The 23,935-nt window shown below is 40.1% G+C and overlaps 3 protein-coding genes across 3 annotated transcripts; 2 read left to right on the plus strand and 1 right to left on the minus strand.

Moving 5' to 3' along the window:
* Nucleotides 1-1,838: 1,838 nt before the first annotated feature.
* LOC105569279 (protein yellow-like) lies at nucleotides 1,839-7,307 on the plus strand. The gene is made up of 6 exons (XM_012025624.1): nucleotides 1,839-2,511; nucleotides 3,091-3,311; nucleotides 4,063-4,244; nucleotides 5,594-6,060; nucleotides 6,244-6,487; nucleotides 6,912-7,307. Exons 2-6 carry the CDS (start codon nucleotides 3,095-3,097, stop codon nucleotides 7,119-7,121), a joined length of 1,320 nt encoding a protein of 439 aa, XP_011881014.1. The 5' UTR covers nucleotides 1,839-2,511; nucleotides 3,091-3,094; the 3' UTR covers nucleotides 7,122-7,307.
* A 4,618-nt stretch (nucleotides 7,308-11,925) lies between these two features.
* Nucleotides 11,926-17,477, plus strand: LOC105569278 (protein yellow-like). Its single transcript, XM_012025623.1, has 5 exons — nucleotides 11,926-12,431; nucleotides 14,103-14,260; nucleotides 14,700-15,017; nucleotides 15,262-15,511; nucleotides 16,130-17,477. Exons 1-5 carry the CDS (start codon nucleotides 12,233-12,235, stop codon nucleotides 17,068-17,070), a joined length of 1,866 nt encoding a protein of 621 aa, XP_011881013.1. The 5' UTR covers nucleotides 11,926-12,232; the 3' UTR covers nucleotides 17,071-17,477.
* Nucleotides 17,478-17,909: 432 nt separating this feature from the next.
* On the minus strand, nucleotides 17,910-23,907 carry LOC105569308. The gene is made up of 3 exons (XM_012025663.1): nucleotides 21,961-23,907; nucleotides 21,589-21,855; nucleotides 17,910-21,430 (listed from the first exon to the last, which is right to left on the minus strand). The coding sequence occupies exons 1-3, from the start codon at nucleotides 22,118-22,120 to the stop codon at nucleotides 17,910-17,912; spliced, it is 3,948 nt and encodes a 1,315-aa protein (XP_011881053.1). The 5' UTR covers nucleotides 22,121-23,907.
* Between the last annotated feature and the right edge of the window lie 28 nt (nucleotides 23,908-23,935).

The following is a 23,935-nucleotide window of genomic DNA, read 5'->3' on the forward strand; positions in this document are numbered from 1 at the left end:
CTGATACACCGCGCGTCTATTTTTAACTATCTTTAAATTAAAAAGAAGCGTCGAACCTGTTTCTTTAAAATATGGCAACGTGTGAATGTCGAAACGATAAACGAGAGATCGGGATGTAATTAACAAATGTAACATCTATTCCCTGAAAACGCAGTGAAAGTCATGCTCGCGAAAGGTCGTGTCCTATTACACACGCAATGTGTAATTAATTAGTTATTTTCCAACACTTTTATAACGACATAGTAAATTAAATTAAGTTGACGCTTTGCTGCCATTTATTCCCTAAATAAATTATACATTTGCAATTACACATTTAAATGCAATAATTTTACAATCAATTATATACGTTATACATGATGTGATCTATGGTGGTTTAAAGTTACGTTGCAATTTATTTCCTCTCGAAAACCTATGGACAAAGATTAAGTCGCTTGCTGTTGCTTTGAAATTAATTTGAATCCTTTGTGCGACAAGCGGAATTGCTCGATTGTTCAAAGAAACATCGTGCTTTAAAATAGAGCCACCTATATTTTCTTACACAAATCGATTTTCCTCCCTCATCGCCTCTGCACATAGAGCGCACTGAAAAATACTGTATATATTTTATATACAACTTCTCTCAATATACTCGGCTAATAACTTGTATCTCCCATACATATTTAAAATATGAAATATGTGTTTTTTTCTATACACTTTACGCGTAATGGCTATTACATGTACGCACGTGGTAAGATCACTAATAATTGTCTATTATTTTCACATGCGTCATTTCATTTCGGAAATTGCCTTGGGAAATTATTCGTTCGTTTTTAACGAAGAACAAGATAGAATAGATAGATAATTGCCAGGATTACGTGTCAGAATCTCCCACAATGATCAACGAGTTAAATGCAAATGGCTAAGACGCAAAATATACGTACGTATACGTATGTACATATATGCTGATATCTATTGTATATTGTATATACAGATGTTTCCTACACACTTCCCTATTGATTTCAAAAAGCGCCGACAAGTCACGCTGGAAAAAAACGTTTATGCAGAATACTGGTATCCATTACTCGGGTGACATCACTGTTTGCCTCATCATCCTTTCTATTCAAACCTGTTAAAATGCCGGCAGATCCGAGTGATAATAAAACAAGATAATAAAGCAATACCGAAATAGCGTCTCTTCATCAAAAAGGTGCAACTCTTTTAGCAGCGACTGAAAGACATGTTACGTTGTCGAAATATCGACTGTTATTACATCCATTAAATAAAGATTCTATGTCAACGTATATAAAGTACCAACGTATAACTTGACAAAATTTAATTACAAGTTTATTTGTGCGTATTAAACGTCACAAATTTACAGGTAAACGAAAAATTCGAAATTGTGCCTATCAAAAGAACCTGTGATTTATTTCCTTTTATATTACGTATTAAAGATTCATGAGATAAAATTAATAGCTTCGTATATACAACAGTCGCAGTATTTAGAGATTAATTCTGGCAGCTTACAAATTTAAAATGGCGGCAGAACCGGAATTAACGAATGTTTTTGTATCCGCGTAAAATGCAGTCGAGAAGTTGCATCCAAGTGGCCAATTATAGTCGATAATCGTTTTCACGGTTTTTCACCGCAGTAACACAAGTATACTACACAAATAATTGCATGCGCAATAGACTTACTTTTCTGTTAAAAAATACAGCCCTAGTCACTTTCGTCATTGGTTGCCGATTTTTCCGCTCGCGTGAGTAATTTATGCAGAAGCAAAACACTTGCGCACACTTCACTCACATGACCTCAAACAGCAATCTTATCTTCGACAAGACAGCCGGCTAAGCAACCACCTCCCTTTGACGTTTCTGTTCCGGTGGAGCGGAGATGTGCAGACGAGAACGCGTGAAAAGTTACGCGCCACCTTGAGAAATCTCGCAGTTGTCTCTTGGTCGTCTCGTAGTTCGGAGCGTGAGGCCAGGACATCTCTTGTCCTCCCGAATTATCGTTCGCATTGAAACAACATTGATCAATCATCGGCGCGAAAGGAGTAGAGCGACGCTAGAGAGTGTCGTGCTGGCTGCACGTCGAGTGTTACAGCATACGACGCTGCGGATATATCTCACGAGAAGAGAAAATTACGAACAAGATAAAGGAAGGATGTCCTTGATGATGACGAAATTGGAGTATTAACGCTCGAAACAAAAGGATAATAAGAGAAATGCCTTTTCTTTAATATTAATCGTTTACGCTAGCGAGCATAACTACTGCCTCCGAACTTCTCTATCCGTGACAGTGAAAGTGCCGAGGAAAGAAGGAAAAAAGGCCGGCTGCCTCTTTAACGATACTCGTATTTACGAAAGATCGAGCAAGAACGTCGGTTGCGAGTCGGTACTCCGCCGTCGAATTTGAAAACGAGCAAACGCGTGTAAAACTGCGTCGTGTCATTCACTGATTACGAGTACCACGAGCAAGTGCAGTCCAAAAATCAACCAATTCCTCACTGAAGATAAAGTGGCGTCAGACAGGTAAAGTTACTGTAAATTTGCAACTGGATGATTTCACACAAAGACTGTTTTCAACTTTTCTGTATCTTTTCAATGACGCATAAAAACATTAACGTCAACGAAAGTTAAATAAAAGTTTCGAGATATATTTTTGGGAATGCTTGTAGATAAGTTCAATAAAACATTCACGTTCACTTTCCCATATTTAATTATTTTCTTTATCAAATTTTGTCATGCAATTTCCACGGTGAAAGTCCATAAGGTTAGAAAGTGCAATAACTAATTTATAACACCAATAGCTCGTACTTGGAGCATATATAGACACACTCGACATCTGACATTTAATTCTCGATTAATGTTGTTTCCAAATCTCCAACGACGCACTTGAGATACAGAAACTTTTTAATTAATTGACAAGTTAAAAGAAATTTCTAATAACATTTTACAAGTGCTTTTGCAAGAGAAAATGTTTGAAAATAATTAATATATTTAATAAATGTATTACTGAAAAAATGTACTCAAGAAGAACCAATTTACTGTAGATAAACCGTTATCTTCTCTTTTCTCAAAAGATAAATTAAAATGAAACTTTTTTTACAGAATCATGATGAAGCGTAAACTGGCCCGGTTATTGTACCGTTTAATTATACCGTTCCTGCTTTTGGAAAGATGTGGCAGCATCGAGAAATTGAAGAGTATATATTCCTGGAAGGCTTTGGAATTTGCCTTCCCAAATGAGCATGCGAGACACCTTGCTATTCAAGAAGGCCGTTTTATTCCTGGTGCATCGGTACCGATCGACGTGGATTTCTATCACAAAGGTTTTCAACACAATTTCTTACTTTACTTCAAATACGCTTAAAGTTCCAAATCGTTCATAGTGACACATTATTTTGCTCGACTTTACACTCGATTACTAATTTAATATTCCGCCCATGTAAATCACATAAATGTGATTATAAAGACTTGTTACTCTCTTACTTGATAAAATCGAGTTAATTGTTACTTGGAAAATTATATTATTTGTATAATTGCAGCTCACAATGGAGATTTAAGCGATCGCGTAATGGACCGATCGTGATCTAACAATTCATGCTGGCATGCTTCACGTTTTTTCACTATTTATGCATTTTAAGCAACGACACTGCTTAAGTAATAAAATTGTTTTGCGATAACATGTTTGCATAATTTTTAAATTCATTTACGTAAGAATAATCATTTTCATATTGTTGTACATATTATTAAACCGTCTGGTGGATAATTAATAAGAGTGTCAGTAAAAAGTGCAGTTTTCGATCTTTCAACGTTATTATTTTCAAAAGATGTAAAAAGTAAAGAAAAATAACATATGTAGTATCTAACGAGAACTAGAGTGTATATTATTAGGAACGAGTGCAAAAAATAAGCAATTTTGACTAAAACACAGACATTGCATAAATTCTTCTCCATTACTGAAAATAATCTCATTAAAATCCTTTCAACTCACGATTATATGATCAGACAAGCCTGACTAATCGTTTGACAAATTGGCTACTTTAAATCGTCTCACTTAACGGTTTAATGAATGCGTAGCTAAACATGGGTCTATGGTCTTCATTACGATTCCGAGGATTCAAAACGGGGTTCCGGTCACTCTCGGTTACGTCACGAACAATGTTTCTCCTGAGGGAAATCCGATAATTGCACCTTATCCAAGCTGGGAGTGGAACAGATTGGGGCACTGTGACGCGATCACCAGTGTGTTCAGAGTGCAGGTAATGACCAGAAAATTCTACTTTTCAATCGTGTTTAATAATCTGTCGCTGTGTCGCAAAAATGTCCTACTCAATAATATAATATCGCATTAGTTGATTATGCGATATTTTGTAGCAGTTTGTAATTAGAAATTTTTCATTTAATGTATTTTACTCCATTTTTGCGATATCGATACAACCGTAACGTGAAGAGAATCGGTAAGTTGTGTCAAAGTACGTATATATCTTTCATTTTATTTACGACCACCGTATCAACCGGATCTATAACTCTTAAAGTTGGGAATCTTATTATCTTATTATCGGAAATCGCACCTCGCTTATTCAGAGATAAGCACACGTCGCGTGACTATATGGAAATGACGCCTTCATTACTATTAAAAAAACTCAGATAACAAATCAAACGTGCAGCGTATACGCGGAAATTCTCATAAAGGACACAATATAAATTATCGTAATTGCTAACATTGACCACAATAATGCAGGAAGCACGCTTTCCGATATCTTCCTCATGATGAGATTGCAGTGTCCACCAGTGAGACAACCACCTTATCATTATGTACATACAATGCGCACGATCCGGAACAATGCTCTTCGCTGATATTCCGTGTTTATTGAGGCTGAAGCATATAAGCTTAAATAAAATACTCATAACAAATAATGTTTCTTTGAAATAGAAAAAAATTTGGCAAGATCTGAAAATAAGTATATAGTATGTTGGGTTATCAGAATAGTTTGAAAAATAATTTTATAAACTAATTAATTATTAGTATATTAAATGCTTATAATTAATTATTGAAATAATAATTGATAGCATGCTATACCATGGTGATGATGCTACAAAAAGATATATAGTAAGTAATGCTTACTATGTAATTTATCAGTGGGTCTAATACAAAATATATAATGTTAATAAGTAAAATAAGTGTTACATTGTAAGTGCAAAATGTGGAATAAGTCTTTTATTAGTTGTCCAGTTTTCGAAAAAAATTATTTCTAAAATTTCGAGTACGAACATTAGAAAGTATCATCTTATGGCAAAAATTGTTACGTTGTTGCATTTTCCGAGAAGGAACATGGTAGCATATAAAGTATTTTTACCGCTGTTATCATGCCTCGCGCTTGCTTCATTTACAATGGTGTTACCATTTTCATGCTAAGCATGAACGTGCAGAATCTTTATGCATGCAGACAGAAATCCAAGAAATGTTATCTTTGCGAAGCGAAAGCAAACTAGAACTGCTTATTGAAATTTACCTTGAAGGATATAATATTACAAGCAATATAATTAATATAATTCTCACTAAGAAGCAAGTAACGAAAAGTACAAACAGAGCAAGATATGATCGCAGGTGGACTCGTGCGACAGGTTGTGGGTCATCGACACCGGCAAACTCGAGGAACGGCAGATCTGTACTCCTCAATTGCTGTCGTTCTCGCTGCGAACGAATAAGATCCTCAGCCAGTACAAGTTTCCTAAAGACCAATTCAAGGATGATTCCCTGTTCGTGACGATCGCGGTCGACATCCGCGACACCGGCGACAGATGTCACGACACATTCGTCTACATCGCCGACGTGACTGGATACGGATTGCTCGTCTACGATCATCGCCACTCCCGCTCATGGAGGATCACCAACAATCTGTTTTACCCCTATCCAGCCCACGGCACGTTCCACATCAAGGGAGACACCTTCGATCTCATGGATGGCATTTTGGGACTTGCCTTGAGTCCCGTGAAGCAGGACGGCGACAGGATCTTGTACTTCCACTCTTTGGCTAGCAGAGTCGAAAGCTGGGTACCCACTTCTGTCATCAGGTAAGAAAACAAAAACCACCTTATTTTATTAGACGCGTGTTTGTTAAGGAAATCAAAATTAATTTTAACCACTACAGGTTTTAATAAAAATATAAAAGTTTTTAAGTAAAATTTCCAAGAAATGTTCTCTATACAGCCCGGTAAATCACATGTTATTTTAATTGAGTATTCATTATTACCTAGGAATTACAGCCTCTTTCAAGATCACTCCGACTCTGCGCCAAGGGCGTTCCGTCCATTCGCTATGGAAAGGTCATCGCAGTCGGCCGCTCAAGCCATGGATCAGAACGGGGTTCTCTTCTTCGGCCTTTTGTCAGATCTCGCTTTGGGATGTTGGAACAGTATCAAATATCCTGAATACGGTGGCACCAATACAGAAATCGTTATGGTCAATCCCGAAACACTGCAATTCCCGTCTGGTTCAAAGGTACGATGACTGGCCATTTTCAATAAGAAAATGATGAAGATAAAATATTATTGATATCTACTATGTGTGGAAATGTTTTAGTAAGGGATGGAATTATGCTCAGGGTCGATCCCCGCTTTCCCTCGTTAACCAAGTGGTCGAATTCGTTTCTCCTTCGCGACCCTGCTTAGAAGTGTGCTGTATTTAATTACACATTCGCGTTTTCGTAGACAGCGCAATTTCTTTTATAATTCTAGTGCTCTTCAAGGAAACGCACCTATCAAATATTCTCCTTTCTAAAGGCCTGTGTTTGAACTTGGAGCAAGTTCTAGCTTCGTCATGAACGCAGGCCTTAAAAGTAGTCGAGCAACGATTTTTTAACGATACTTTCTCTGTTCCAAAATTTACAGTAGTACAATCAACACCATAATCGAACTTATTGCAGATCATCACTGCGAAAAACGGCCGTCAAGAGCTGTGGATTCTCACATCGTCGTTCCAAAAATTCATGACCGCGACTATGAGCACGAACGAGACGAACTTTCGGATACAGGCCGGTTACGTGGACGAGTTGATCCGTGGTACCAAGTGTAACGGTGCGCGTCTCAACCTTGACCGCGATCGCAACTACGGGAAGCCGATGTTCGCCAAGTGAAGATCGTGGCACCACGGGGAGTTCGACGATTCGCATTTTCAGGCGGTGACGTCTGTCCGGTGGCACAAGTATCCGAATTTCTTCTCGCAGTACCACCGCTCCCCACCTTCAACCTTCATCCCGCCATCGTATTCATTCCCAACAATTTTTACCAGACCAACCTACTTCCCTTGGATCGTGAGGTCGTTCCATAGTCACAGACCAGTCGATTACACTTTCTTTATTGATCATAGCTGAAGAACGCGCGATACTGCACGTACCTTGATACTCCCGATGCGAACAACGAACTGCTCCCCCCTCCGTAATATCCTCAAGATTTTGTGTATCATTGTAAAATATATCAGCTCAAGGAGCCATGAAGCTACTCGTGGTGCCAGTCAAGCTTTACCGTGTACCATACTTTCTTCTGATGCTCATCGGAAATAAACAGTAGACAAGATACTACCGTTCCTAGTATAATAAATATTTTCTTTAATTTTACTCACAATAATAGACAATAAGTATCGAAATACGCGTGCATTTTTAATTTCATGTATATCCCTGAGCAATGTACGCATTATTACTATATTATTGTTAAGAAATAATATTTACAAATCCTTTATTATATAATAAAATAACTGTGAATGTATTCTGAAGCTAGCAATACCATTATTTCACAAAAGTATTATGACAAATAGGAATTTACCGAAAATTTTACCCACTTTTCTAATTGTTAATAATTCTTTAGAAATATTTGCTTTTTCAAAGTGTACACATTTATTTCGACTCTTTTATCGTAATTTCGGTAATATTTTTAGATTATACATATATTTCTGAATTATAAAATACCGATAAAATTTTAAGTTTATTGGTTACAAAATATTTATTAAAGTCATTAATAATGATGATTATAATTATAACTGTAATATTATAAAATAAATAATTTACTTGAAAAAAAAAGAATATGGTTTCAACATTAATTAGTTGCAAATTTTTCATTGGTTACAATGACACTTGTAAATGTAGAGTGGAATTAAAAATGAAAATATCCCGTACAGAAACAGTAGATGAAATGCTAAAACAAAAATAATTTAAAAAGTAATTATCATATTGCGCATTGTAGAGAGAGAGAGAGAGAGGGGAAAACAGCGATAGAGAGAAGGGGAGGGAGCAGCTGGCTTTACATAACTCGTTTATTTCGTAATTTGAAAACAAGACAGAAAACTAAATTTACACGACGTTGCTTCAATCTTGCAAAATTTTAATTTTCCTTTTCAGGTGTACTCACACCAAGATAGTTGTCGCAGGATACCGACTCGTAATTTACGATAACGACAGCACGGAAATCTGGCGACTCGAGTCCACGATATTCCTTCGTGATCCAACCAAGTCACGAATTACACCATCAAGGGCGAAAGTTTCCAATTCCTAGATGGTATCTCGGAAATGACGAAACATGGAAATGCATTTTCTATTTGAGGCTTGTGTCTTTCCATAACGTGTCGAGATTACTGATTTGAAAAATTTGCGAATTAAAGTACCTCCACTAAACCATACAGGATGTAATTCCTAACCGTAATCATATCATTGAATGGTATTTTATTCTCTGATTTGTCCACCTAGAACTGTACCTACCAGAACATTTGTAACCTGCTCAACAAATATAACTTGGTTAGTTTGAAAATAGTAGATAATTTCTCGTCTCTTATCTACAACTGACTCGCAGTTAGGAAACTGTTGAATTAATGAAATGCATAGAAAATATGCTCAATTCGTAATTACTATAAAAGTTTAAAAGACATTCAAACGGTAAAAAGATACCGAAATCGTTAGGAAAATTCAAGTATCTCGCTTTGCGAGATGTTTGTGACGTGCAGTAACACTCTATTACTAATTACACTCAATGGTTAATTTAAAACTCTAACTGTTCGGGTAATGATATTGAGTTTTCAAGGGAAAGTTTCTTAAGGCGAAACAAGTAAGAATCAAAAAATTTGCGAGTTAATGACGGCCTATACTGGGCAGTGACTGTGTCCATACAGATTGACAAGCAGTCTTAAGGAAACGTATTACATGCATAGTGAGCGTGGTAAATGCATGGCGAGTTAGAAATCAGATTAGTTTCGCGTTTATCCGGTTTAGTTAAGCATATATTTCGTCTGAAAGACACAAATAAAAATATTCAAGTTTACAGCAATATTCAGATCAATTTAGTACGTTACGTAACGTGAACTTTAAATTCCATCATCAATGTATAAGTTTTAAATGCACAGTAAACCGTATCGTATTTTTAAATACCCAATAGACCATATCGTATGGCTCAACCGCGGATTAAGGGATTTTTAATTTATTTCCTCAATAGAAAGTTAGTATACCTACTGAAAGTTTCGAAATATGTTCTTATTAACATGTATGTGTGTACAACATCTCACATCTGATACAATCTGCGCATACACTTTTTGCGTTACAATTTAATGAATACGCAATGAATTCATTTCACTTTTCACGTTCTTCATTCACAATAGTGTAGTACACATATAGTATAATATTTTATACTTATTTTTATAAATAAGTGTATTGTACATTATGTTAATTTCTTGCATAAAGTACAATTGTTTATTTCAACTTAAATCTGTTCTCGTTGGAAAAAGTTGCGTGTCGCTGATAAAATAGAAATTTAGTTTGTTACTCAAAGATTGGTTTCGCCAAAGTTAATTTTATTTCTCCAAATAAACACTTTACAAGAGATTTATATTTTCTTAAGTGTTTCGATTGCGTAAGATTAAAAGTCAAATATCGAACTGCCTTTAGATATTCTCTCTCTTTCTTTCCTTCCATGTTATATTTAGCTGATTAAAACAAATTAATTTCATGTTTTTGCTTTCGAATAGTAAAGCAATGTGCATTTTTAGAAAAATTCATGGTATATTGCAAATTTCTCGCGAAACATGCGTGCGTAACGAACGATGTTTGAGACGTAATAGAAAATACATGGAATAATATTGCATGAACATTCTAATTGTTTTTGAAAAATGATATTTTCATATTGATCAGAAGCGATACGATATGTTACGATATATTATTCGCCATTGTAGGTCGTGCGGATAATTTATCTTTGATAGTTACGGCAACACTTGGCTGGTGACTAGTGGACGCATTGAATCGGAAGGAAATAACGAATCACGGTGCAGACTTAAACGGAGAGGGTGTGCGGTAAAGGGCATAAATATCACGAAAGTTTGGCGAAGAGATACAGTGCGCGTTGCAAGAGTGTCGAAGCAACAGCACGTTGCTCTAGTCAGGGTACTTCACCTTTCCGTAATCGCGTGCTGCAAGTAATTACGTGACTTTTGCGCATAATTACATTGTGGTGCGACTATAAAAAAAAGGGGCAGTGCGGTAATACCTCGCTCGTACATATACTTGCAGTCGCTTATCGTTCATCATGAACTTACGACAGTAATAATCGGCGCATCGGGGATAATTGTCGCGAAACGATGCGTGAATTTTCGTGACTGTGCACATCCCTCGTGAGTCCTCGGTTTTCAAATTGTTAATTATGGTCTCGGTGTCCAAGTATCGATGCGGCTTATGAAATGCTCGGCGCCGGCCGCAGGAGGAAGTAAGTGCGAAAGCGGAAAGTACTCCTAATCTCCGGTGGAAAGTGGCATTTATGCTAAAATCGAAAAGAGCGTCTCGCTTCGCTTGCCGAACGAGTCATCGGAACGAAGCTACACAATTTCAGGCTAGCGTGAATTCGCGCCCGTATTTAACTCGGACGATCAGAGTAGGAGAGGCAGAATGCGCGATCCTTTCGCGACGGCCGTGAGCTTGAGCAGCGAAATGTCGCGTCATCGAAGAAAAGTGCATACGCCGCGTGTGGAACTAATGATCGCAATTGCATCGCAGACTTCACCGGACTCATGTTTATACGCGGCTATAATCTGATGTATACTTTGCCCATATATTTCAGCGATGCGAATTGAATTTCTTCTACTTTCGTCTCGAATCGATGTGAAGAGAGAGAGAGAGAGAGAAAGAGAGCGGAAGAAATGAAGAAAAGATTGAGTTCTTTAAATATTAAAATAATTATGTATGTATGTGTGTGTTATAAAGAGAAATTAAAATTAATAAAATGAAAAAAAAAGAAATCCACTTTTTGTAAATAAGAATTGCAGTTAGAAAGCTGAAGGCATCTGCGTAATTAGGAGACCTCCATCGCTTCAGTAAAAATACTGATTAAAATTCAGATTATTTATTTTGACTAGAACTTGAGAGAAAATTATTAATGCTCTAGCAAGAATATTATTAACATAATAAATATATTATTATTTTGTTGGATTAATTTTCTTTCCAGAATAACTACTTAAACATTCTTATGCACACTCTAATTTGGAAATTAGTCTTCCGTGTAACTTGTCTAATTCTCGAAATTTTGGAAGAAATATGTAATTGTTTAACCACATCTAGGTTTATGACTTTCCCCTTTCGTCTGTTGCATTTAGGAAAAAATTATCATTTTGTCAACGGAATGCGTTTTTGCATCGAATAACATTCCGTGTGCGTAACCGCGAAATTATTGTGGCATATTGACGCAATTATCGCAGCGTTTTTCGCTGAAGAAAAAAAGTGTACGCCGATTGACGGTTGAATTATTGAAATCGCATTATATTTGTATGTCGTGTCCGAAACAAGCTTAATTAAACCACGTAAATTGTAGAAAATAATTAAAGAATAAACAAATTGATGTAATGTTTCAATGGCAAGACACATATATGTACATGATATATTATGTATTCATTAATACGCTGATTTTACACACTTGTTGAAAATATATGACATCTTCACTTTCAATGCAGTATTCATGCATTTTCTGATTACATTTACTCTTTTCTTATTTCAACCAAGTAAACAGATCGTACGCATGCTTGTGAGTACGCACATCTGAACAACAAGATTAATCGTGTTTGACATAACAGTATTTGCGGATCGCTTTTTCTGCGTTTACGCAACGTGCCGAAGAAACGGCACTCGTAATCCATAATACGATTATCCGGCGGATAAACGTTGCATCGTGACGGTCTCAACTTTCCTCTGACAGCTTAATTATCGGCATTACTTCCAGACATGCCATGACGAGAAAGAAGAGGAGCAACGGTGTGGAGAGAAGCGGATGGTTATCGTACCGACCGTTGTGGAGAACGAGCCGACCCAGCTATTTCTACGCCTCCCCTGATTATACTTTCGGCAACACCAGGGATGAATCTAGTCTCAACTATCATTATGACTTCCGGGACCACGGCAGGCAGCACGACTTGCCGTACAGACATCGTGAGTCCTTAAATGTCAGCATGAAATTTATAATCGGCCTCTTCACAACCGTGTAGGTACTTGGGAGTTTGTAATTTGACATCTAAATTCAATGTAATTAAATAAGAAGATGGATGCCGTATAATTACGAAAAGTTTTAAGTTATTCAATAATATGGAATTTCATATTTATGCAACACGATCACATTTGTCATCATATGCCAGGCATATTTATTATTTCTTAATTAGATATTATCACTCGTAATAATATTGATGACTTTAATCGCAATTTATTGATTTATTACGCAAATTGCGTTTGTCTAATCGCGAGAATTAAAAGTGGAAAGTAACAAGTCATTAACATTTTCATCGAGGTATAAACTCGAGGCGGAGCGTTAAAACAGCGTCGTGCAACGTTTCGCGTGAATATGCGCGTCGCCCTACGCGGGCATTTGAATTACGCAGCATCCGTATTGTTACAATGTTGTAAAATTCAAACGAGTTTCACCTGGGGAGCGCGGTGAACAAAAAGAAACGCCCGGTGTCGCCTCGTAAAAACGCAATTATGGTGCTTGCTGGCGCTGTAAACCGCCTTCCCCAGACAATGCTCGCGCAATCATCAGGATGGCTTCCGTTTTTTTTACGAGACGTTCCTCTCTATATGCGTTTCTGTTTCTATTTCACATACTTTGCTCCTTTCGAAGGACAAGTTACAGTTATTAAAATTCCCCTGGAGGAAACACCTAACCAGATCAAAACTTGCAACCGCCGTAAGAAACCAAGATTTATCGGTACAATTGCTTACCGTAGGTTTTCGCTAAACTGGGAATTAAAAAGGGGAGCCGCGGAGCCTTCGTTTGGTGCCCTCGATCCTCATTCGCGATGCATTAATCGAGCAAATGCGCGAGTTCCCATGAACCCGTCCACCAATGACCTATACCGCGACTTAGAGCCCGTAGTTCGTAATACAGACGAGAGGGAAAATCATCTTCGGGAGAAGGGATTCGCCATTCTCTCCTTTCGTAGGATCTAAGACACACTTACGACCCGGATAGTGGAATATGGTAGTCGTGTAACATCCATGGTGCCAGCCCGAGCACTCGTCTCCCTCGCGCTAGACATCGCCGACAGTAGCAACCGTTAGGGCGAGAGCGATAGGCTCCGAGTTTAACGTCGCCTCCCGGAGAGCCTCCGGAGTCTCAAATTAATAGACGCCGAAGAGGACCGACTACGCCGCTCGAAGTGAGTAAGGGGGAAAAAAAATACAAAAACGCGAGGAACGATGCGGACTCATCATTGCAAATCGCTTTTGCTCCGATATTCGTGTCAGCGAATAATGCGGCGCTTTCGGACGTTATGCATCGTATGTCACATGCTGACAGATGATTAACATTTAATCGAGCACACGGTGCCCCCATCGAATATTGATGGTTGCCTCGCGCACGCAGAGACCCACTTACCTCAATAAAGGAGATAACATTACCGCCGTCGTCGGATCTGCGAAAATCTCACTGCATTTCTAATCGTATTGGGAACGTCAAACGCTCGTCCTTTTCGTTCGTTCAATCTTGTAACTCTTAATGACTCGTAATTCGCGGCAGTTGTAATAGAACGCGATAATTTGACGCAATTTCGCGTCATAAAAATGCAAATTTTCTCACGCAGAAGGCACATCCTAAACTCTGCTTCACAGGCATGGCGAGCACGATACCATGGTTGCTGTCAATGTCACTACTGGCTGTCCCAAAATTTGCGGCTTACACGGGCCCCAATATTCTATCCAGGGATCTTCAGGCACCCGCATTGCCGTTAACTCCTTCCATTTCCACTCCACATTTTTTTTCCACGCACGTAAGACGCGACATAGATCGTTTCATTGTAAATTATTAGTTATCTGGTCAATTGTTCAATTATTTAATTAATTATAAATTTATCGGTAATTATTCTTAAAAAAGAACAACAAATAGCAGTCGCCGGACGTTATGTGTGAATAGTTTAATACATCAAATAAAAATATAATTGTCAAAACGTCAAATGATGTTTAAATAACGTCTTGTGTCGACTCCTATTGCCTAATTCGTTGTTCCGTTTTAATTTTATTTTTCGAGTCTGTTGATCTTCCTTAATTTTTATCATTTTTAACTGATTTTTCTTTTAAATTTCGATTTAAAAAATCTAAAAACAATTATTCGCTGCTTATTTACGACCGAAGATCTAAGTCATTCACATTTATTAGCTCGCTTAGAATTGTTTTTGAAATAATAATGTGAAATTTTATCGCGCCTCCTAGAACATCAATTACAAAGATTCTTCATCGGCTTATGATGAACACGCCGGCTCGCCACGGAATTGCGACAACCAGCCGTCGGAGGAAAAATCGACGGTATCCACGAACGTAGGCAAACTTTACGGATCGACGCCGCGATCGCGGCATCACGTTGCTACATCGAATCTGGGACGAAGCGGCCCTTCGAGACCCGTTGGAAGAGCCATCGACATGTTTCGCGCGGATCCTCACTCGGTCAATCAACTGGACTTTCATGATTTCGGCGACGGCTTCGAGCCGGGACGCATCATAGACGACTACGTTGGTCCCGCTATGGAACTAGTACGTTTTTTGTTTGCAAGTTTAGGCGAAAGTGTCCGAGTTGGCAATATCTGTACACCGGTGATTCTAAACCGTAATGTCAGAAGTGAAGAAAGTCGCTCGACTAATGTAGAAGTAATAAATCCAGGACAATACTTGTCAGCATTTTTGCGCAAGCTTCTTTATATGCTGCATTTAAATAAGATATAATCGTTGTGACTTTTCGCAACAGGTGTTTCGTGTAATTCTATCGTTTTTTTAACAGGTGTACGCGTGGTCCACGATTGATTTTGAATTCGACAGTATCGACGCGCGAGATAATGCTATATTCGAGGGCGACTACATCGCGGAGAATAACTTGCCCCTGGGCCTGGAGGTTTGGCGCGATAAAGTCTTCATTACTCTGCCAAAATGGAAGACCGGCATACCGGCGACTTTGGCTACCGTGCCCAGACATTCCAAGACGAGGAACCCGAAATTAAGACCGTACCCTGACTGGCACTGGCATCGACCAGGTTACCTTCATGCTAATTATCCGAAAACTTGTTTGTCGTTTTCCTCTAGCCTAATTTCGAGGCCCTAATATGTATGAGATTATTCTTGATAATTAACTACCGTATGCAATAATCCAGTTACATTTTTTCCTTTTAGATAATCTCGAAATTTGGTTCTTTAAACGCACGATGAATATTCAGTACTACTGAAGTGAGAACCTGTTGAGCTTTTTTTACTTTGTCAATTTAAATTCAACTAGAAATTGGAGGTGCGTCGGGATAGAAATAAAAAGAATATATATAGGTTCAGTTTGCAGATGAGTTCTCCGGTGAAGATAAGAAAGCGATTCGCGGCGTGTAGGAAGATTCTGCGAGAACTGATTGTAAATTATATCCGCACGAAGAGTCTGGGAATATAAGAAATTGCAATTTTATTTCCATGCAATCAAGAAAACGCGGAAACTGAGTAAAAGAGCTTCTCACGCGAATTGTCTCGCGATAACAAGTGAATTTATCTTACTATTTCCTGTTGAGCGGAATAAGATCGAGCTGTTATTTAACTTACTCTCTAAAAGTCAATCAATTTGAAGAAAAGTATATCGCTACGATATACCTGTTGTTCGTTTCACCTTCTTCCAGGAAGCTGCGAGAGTTTAACGTCAGTCTTTCGAGTTCAAGTGGACGAGTGCGATCGACTGTGGGTCCTCGACTCCGGCAAGACGGAGCTCGCCAAAAGATCCCAACAGGTCTGCCCGCCCGCCATACTCATCTTCGATCTACGCACCGACGCTCTCATCAGGAAGTATACCTTGCCGGACGAGCAGATCAAACAGGACTCCCTGTACATCAACATCGCGGTGGACGTCAGAAACAACGACTGCGGCGCCGCAGTGGCGTACTTGGCCGACGTCTGGCGATACGGTATTGTGGTGTACGACTTCTACAAGGACTCCACCTTCAGAATTGAGCATCACTTCTTCTATCCCGATCCCCTGGCAGCCAGATACGAGCTGCACGGTATCAAGTTCCAATGGACCGACGGAATATTCGGAATGGCGCTCAGTCCCGTGGACATTCACAACGACAGAACGCTCTTCTTCCATCCGATGTCCAGCTTCCGGGAGTTCGCCGTGTCCGCGTCGGTCTTCAACGACCAGCGACTCGCGGAATACAACACGGAGAAGTTCATGCCCGTCGGGAAACCCAGGGCCAAGGACTATGGCCATTCTTCGGGGTCCGCCATCGACAAGAACGGCGTCATGTTCTTCAACATGGTCACCAGGGATTCCGTGTGGTGCTGGGACACCAGGAAGGAGCACATCCCGCAGAATCTGGGGGTGATTGGGACTAGCAACGAGTCCTTGGTGTTTCCGAACGACATTAAAGTGGACCACGAACCGGATCAAAGTGTGTGGCTGCTCTCAAACCGACTGCCCATGTATTTATACGGGACCCTGAATAGCGGGAGTATTAACTACAGAGTGTTCAAGGCGAACGTTAAGGAGGCTGTCAGGGATACCGTCTGCGATCCTAATTACGTAGTTCCTGACTCGGACCCGGGCCTCGACGATACTTGCTGAGAAAATTCTAATCACACACCTCATGTTAAATTCATTCTCTCTAATTGGATTTCTCGGCATCGAAATGTCTCTTATTTTAAAATCTAAGCATCGAAGTCTCCAGCGCATTAAACATCAAATTGTTCAGAGAGACCTTCTTTTCTTAAGTTATTCCGTTTATTTATTGCATTCCTGATTACCGCCGATTGTAAACTGTATACAATATGATTGTAAACTGCTTGTTTAGCACAAGCACGTTATTTCAATATTCCTACTACTATAAGCAGTGCAAGTCTTCCGAGTTACCAATGATTAGACAATTTTATATATATATAATTTTTAGCATAAATCTATTTTGTACATACATAACTGTATTTGTATCAAACTCTTTTACTAGATATATAAAATTATGTCTGATAAAAGTAAAATATCGCGTGTGACATTTCTATTAATTTGTGACGACTGCTCAAATATTACCTTGCACGTACGGCGAGAAGAGATGTCAAGATCGATCACCAACTACAAATATCATTAATACTTATATCGGAAATTGAAGACGTACATTTTTCCTAAAATGATAATAATGACGTTTCGTAATAGTAACTTTGCCAATTCAGAGTTGCATCGTAATATCTTTCTATTGCACAGTAATAAAACTTGTATTTGTAATTTAATAATGGAAATTGATAATTAACCAAGTTTATGACATTTGCTATCTTATCTTTCTCTTGTACAGATCAATTGTTGAACAGGTGATACACTTTACGATATGTCTACATTAAATTTTGTTTAGAGACGAAATATTTACGTTACAAGTTAACAACACGCGCAATTTCTGTTGCCGAGAATTGTGTTTTTACTTAAGAGCAAGAAGAGTTGAAGTGCGGTATGGGATCGCTGAGAAACTCTTCCATCAAACTGCCGTCTTCCAACGAAACCGGTGTTCCTGGATCATCATTTCTCTCGTACGTGCAATAAAAACTATCGTCCCGCTGGAGGTTATCGTCCGAATGCATTTTGAAAATTTTTTCCGCTAAAAATTGGCTCGTTTCTTCGTAAACCTCTCTACTTTCGTTTGTGCTCCTCGCACCGTCTCGTATCGTGGTTTCTAATTTTAAAGATTCGACATTCCGAAACTGCGAAATTGTATCACAATTCGTAGTTTTTAAATTCGATATTGATTCTTTTCTTTGATCGTTCAATGAAGTCGCGCTGTCTGAAAGTTGCGTCAATTTTTCAAGCTCTTCGTCACACGATCTTAATGCATGATTATCTGATTTAATAAACAACGATGGCCCGGGGACGGACAATTTTGAAGAATTCTTAAAAGCACGATTAAACATACTTTTCTCCGTTTTATCAAAATTATTGTTATTATCAGACAATTGTAAAGTTGTATCGTTACAAGTGCTCTTGAGAGATGAATTATTCTCGTTTTTAGAATGAATATCGATTGCGTTTTCGTCCCTCGAGTGATGTAATTTTTCTAACGAACCATACGATGTAACGTTAGCCGGACAATTATCATTTGAATTCAAAGTGCGCTCAATTTCATGGACCGTATCGTCGGCAACATACGCATTATTACGTTTATTGTTTTCCTCATCGAGATTTATAGCATCCGCATTAGATTCTCGAGATTGAGAATTGTTATATACACTGACGTTACTTACGTTCTCTTGGTTCGGCGACGCAACATCGCGCATACCTCTCTCCGACGTCTCAATATCGTCCCTTGGTACACCGGTGATCAATCGAGCTGGCAAATCGATCGCGCTCTCCGTGCGATCGCAATCTTGGTCGAATATCAAAATGTTCATCGAGGTACTTTCGATGCTGGAACGCGCGTTCACCTGGGATCCGACAGGATCCTCCGCGATCACGGTTTCCGATTCGCTCGGTATCCGTTCTCGACCGACGAATATTATGCACAGATCGTGGCCGCGTTCGCCTCTGGTATCGCGATTGTCATTCGCGTTGGAGAACACTGAGTCTGCAAGGGTGTTTCGATCATTTCCCATCTCGTTGTTTATCCGACAGGCGAACTCCGTGCTCTCCCGGCGGAACGTCGAGAAACTCGGGAAAGACTCGTCGAGCCTGGCCTGAGCGCGCCGGAAGGCCCGCGTGATGATCTCAGGCTTGAAGAAGAAAGCGCTGTGCAACGTGCTGACTGTGTTGTCGTCTACAATGTCGCGCTGTTGACTTTCACGAGATCTGTCCTTCTCCAAGAATCGCCCGTGCAGATTCTTGTTGGTTAGCACAATGCCCCGCGGATGAGCGGTGCACTCGATGTTTCTCGTCATCTCCCTGAGATTCAGCGACATATTGTGCACGGCAATGTGTCTTGCACAACGATCACTTGGACTGGAGCCGCGGTTCGCGTTCCGATGTATGACGGGGCTCGTGATATTCTCGTAATAGCTATCTATTGAAAGACGATTAGAGACGCTCGTCTCGACATGTTCTTCGCATTCCGATGGCGTTTCGTCTCTCGATAAATCGCCTTTTCTCTCAGCGCGCGGCTCTCTCTCGCTTCCCGACCGTGTGAGCTCGTTACGAGCTCTCGTAGCGCTTCGTTCATCAACCGATCGCTGGGAACTCGGCGACAAATTATGCTTCGTCTCCTCTTTATCTTCCGGCAAGGTGGGATCGTTACAAGTTTTTGAAACTTTCATCTCTACCACCTCAGACTCCTCCGTCAATCGTCCGTAATTCAACGACGAGTCGCGTTCCTCTCTCACTTCCAGCTCTCTCTTAGCCTCCGACAAAGTAAGCTCGTTATAAGCTCTCATCGCTTCGCCTTCCTCGATCGACAGTTTGCGACTCCTTCTCGCTCTCGTCCCTCCATTATTCGTCGACGTGAAATTATTACATATCTCTGAAGTTTTCGTCTTGGTCTCGCGCGCCTCCGCGTAATTCTTTTCTCTAAATGACGCCACATTGTAGACGGAGCGCAAGTCGGCCGATCGTCTACTTCGCAGCTGCTTGTGTTTCAATCCGTATCGCTCGCTCAAAGAGTCGCTCGTCGTCTTCGATTCATCGCGAATTTCAGCCTGAACGTTTCTTCGGCAATTTACAGTGGACAATTTATCAGACGCATCGATAACGTTCCTCGCATATCCCGAGGGGCGTGCAGTTTGGGCCAAAGACCTGCTTTCCCAGGACCGTTTCCTGCGAGATTCCTCCAAGTTTTCGATCTGCTTCTTCAAACGGTACGTTTCTGAATATTTGAACGCAGTTTTGTCAAGCTTGCTTCTCTGCATATTGACAATAGGTATGACAATAGAAATCCGAAATTCTTTTCCATTAACATCAACGTTCTTGCCACCGTTACCGATTGATTGCGTGTGCTTTTTCCAACTGTTGCGCAAGGCACGATGACACGCGCATGATGTTTTCGAGTTTTTATAACGTTCTTTCTTACTCGCGCCCGAATCAGTTGGCGTTAATTGGTGCCTTCTTCCATCAACTCGGTCGGTCCACTTCTCCCTTTGGCTTGCGGGAATAGGGTAGAGCCTCGCTTCCAATTTTCTCACGAGGGAGGCACATGGCTTAGCCTCCGTGTTCCTCGCACTCTGGAACGAGGGACACTGTACAATCTTTGCGACCCCTTCTTCCTCTTTTCCTCTCTTCTTCTTCGGTGCCACACGAGATTCCGTTGATTTCGCCCGATTGTCCATTTTGTCAGACGTGACGTCGTTACTTTTTGTCAACGCGATATGTTCCTGGTTCCTAGGCAACACCAGTTTCTTCTTCCCCTCTTCGTTCTTCATCTCAGGACTTCCCATAATGTCTTCTTTCCTTGAAGCGCGATCCACAGTTGTCGATTTATCGATCATTCCTTCGTCGTCCTTTTCCAAAGGAAACTGCGCCACTTCTAACGCTTCAGGTGTCTTCGTAATCGCGTCCTGCTCGTCCCAGTAGGATCGCTCCTGTATCCTGGCACGCGCGTCCATCACATCCTCCGCGGTCACGTTCAACATCCTCATCGATTTCTCAGCCACGCTCAAGTCGTTAGCGTCGGAATTGTCATCATTCGCGTCGTCCTTTGTGTCTTCGGTGACTAGACTCGTTAAGGATTTGGCGTTCGCTCTGCTGGCCAATTGCTCGGACAGCCTGCCTAGATACACCAGACTCGCGTACTTGCCCCGTCTGCTTATCGCTACGCCGAGACACTCGTCGTCCAAAGAATGACCAGCTCTGCCGGGGACGAAACTCGCGATACTTGTCCGCGCGATTATTGCGAAGTGACGGATCTTCGCCATCCTTTGCAGCTGCGTGTACCATTTCAAAGTCGTGCACCACTTGCAACTCGAGAAAGCTGCAACGATCAACGCAATTTCGCAAAGAACTCGGTAAGCGTAAGTAAGGCATCCCCTGTCTGCGCTACAATTGCGTACACGGAGAGAATTTTCTCTTAAAATCCATCCCGAAAATCACGCGATTCCCACGAGCACATAACTTTCAGGATAAATTTTATAAGATAATTTCTCTCCGCGTACCTCCCTGCGACTACCAAGTCTACTTTCACTCATTTACCTAGCCATATCGTTTTCTCTGCGATGAACTTAACGAGGAGCGACGTCGAGATATTTCCCTTGTGCCACAGCAGGAAGGTAATGACAATCACGGTGATCTCCAAAGCGATATTTTTGAAAAGACTGAGCACCATCCAAAGTAGGAGCAGGTTCTGCCGATTTCGCGCCAATATCGTGTAGATATTAGCCACGTACGCGAGGAGCGAGATGCGATCGATGACAAACCGGGCGACGACGATCCACGACAGAACTGAGAAAATTTTGCATCCTTAGCTGTAGCTTCTATGACAAGACGCATTTTTAAATCACACCGACACGATACAAAAAGCGTCTTTATCCCGAAGACACTTTATGTGTAAGACGGGATGCTAACTCGTCTTGAGCCAGTCGATATTCGCCACGTCTGATTCGTCGGATTGCGAAACCGAGAAGTTCGAGATCTTCTCCAGCTGCCGATCCCACTTGAGCCAGCTCCAGTTCAAAGTGCTGCCGGCCTTGACAAAATGATGCAACATACTTGCAAAAAGTGTCATTACGCGTACGTCACATTCTTCCGATTTATATTTCGCACAAAGCTTTATTTACAATTTATTCATTAGTGCAATCAATAATGATGTAAAATTTATATCGTAATTATGTAAGAGCAACCGAGATAATTTGGGTGATCGACATGTATGTAAAAGTCTTGAGTAATTGACAAGCTTGCATCACAACGGATATAATTTAAAAGTGTGCGCATTTAAATTAACCTCTTTACGATTCACGAATTATTAGATTGTAAAAGAATTGTCCAACTCTGTGGTAATTGTACGAGGTGCTGCCGCAAATCACATACACTGTTGAGACACTTACCAGGCCCAAGACATTTATGGATAATATTTGCAGCTCAAGAGACACAAAGCCAAACATCGCGTAGCCGGAACTCCAAAACTAATTCGACCTCGAGCGTATCTTTCGTCCTTAAAATCATTCTCAACTTGAACTTTTTAATTTTTAATTTTCTTCATTAAACAGATAATTTTTATAATAAATAAAACCTGACAGGTTAAGTAGACAGAACAACTGCACGTTCGCCTGCCATCGATGTAAAATCCCGATGTTTCGTTTTCTTTAGTATAACCGTTTCGCAACTGCACCGAGAACACAATATTGACTTGAAACTTTGGAGATTTTTCCAGTTGGATTAACGCTTTAAAATTATATATGAAAAGTTTCATTTAAAGAAACAAGGAAATAAGAAACGGAGAAAGGAATATTCGTGGCACACATTTGGACAGTAAGACAGCTTATCCCTGAAACTCTGCAACTGGTTTGACGCTTCTGCATTTCAATGCAGTCTGGCATGTCGCAGACTGTCGAGAAAATTTGTCGCACTTTTGACTGTAATAGCAACCTTTAACTTGCCATTCTCTCCGTTTTCCTCCAAGATACGCTTTCTAAAATAATACTTATTAATTTTTTTAAATAGTTTATACATAAAGTTTCAGAATTTTAGACGAAATATGATGAAGAATAAATCGGTCCAGGCTGGACCTAATTATTGCAATTATTATTCTTGATCCCTAAACGTTGCAACGTTTATCTTCCATTATCCTTAAATTGATATTACATTACTATTTGATTTGTTGGAAATCGATGTTTCCTACAAACAAAGAAAACATATGGAAGAAATTGCAAGAGGTATAGAAAACAATATCAGCAGAAACAATGATGAAATTAGTTGGACAAGTGGAAAAAGTTTAGAAAGCAATAAGATTAATTTGAATAATCTTTTTTTTTATCTCGTAGTCTAATCTTGTCTTCTCGTAGTCTTATCATGCGAAATAGTTTTCATCGATAAACATCACTTTTCCCGGATGTAACTCTCTATCTCTTCAAGTCGTTGGAATAATTATGAGCGGCTGGCGTATACGTACGAGGACAATCTCTTTGCTCGGGAGTTGCCGGAGCGAATCGAGCGAATGCTCTTGTTTCAGCGATACGGAATCGTCGTCCTCGCGTGTAAAACCACTCATTACCTATGCGCGCAAACGTAGCGGCAATGTCAGTCGGTTCATCGCGATGTTATCTCGAGGTCGCCCGACGTGCGCAAACTAACGAGCACGTTGGTGCGGTGCCTCGACTCCGTCCTGGACTCTTTCTTCGAGAACCTATCGCGGAAATTACATTGTGGCGTAACGGCGAGATACGTAATTATATACGTCGTTCTCTGTAAATTCCCCGTGAATTGCGCACCAGAGTTGGCCAACACATTGGAAAGGGCACTCGTGTCACAATTTCACGCTTTTCGCGAAACAATTTTATTCGCGCTCGCGGGCGTCTGATAATTTCATTATATATTTCTAAAA

The sequence above is a fragment of the Vollenhovia emeryi genome, unplaced genomic scaffold (assembly GCF_000949405.1).
Source record: "Vollenhovia emeryi isolate VEMERY1.0 unplaced genomic scaffold, V.emery_V1.0 DF939125.1, whole genome shotgun sequence".
NCBI classification, from domain to species: domain Eukaryota; kingdom Metazoa; phylum Arthropoda; class Insecta; order Hymenoptera; family Formicidae; genus Vollenhovia; species Vollenhovia emeryi.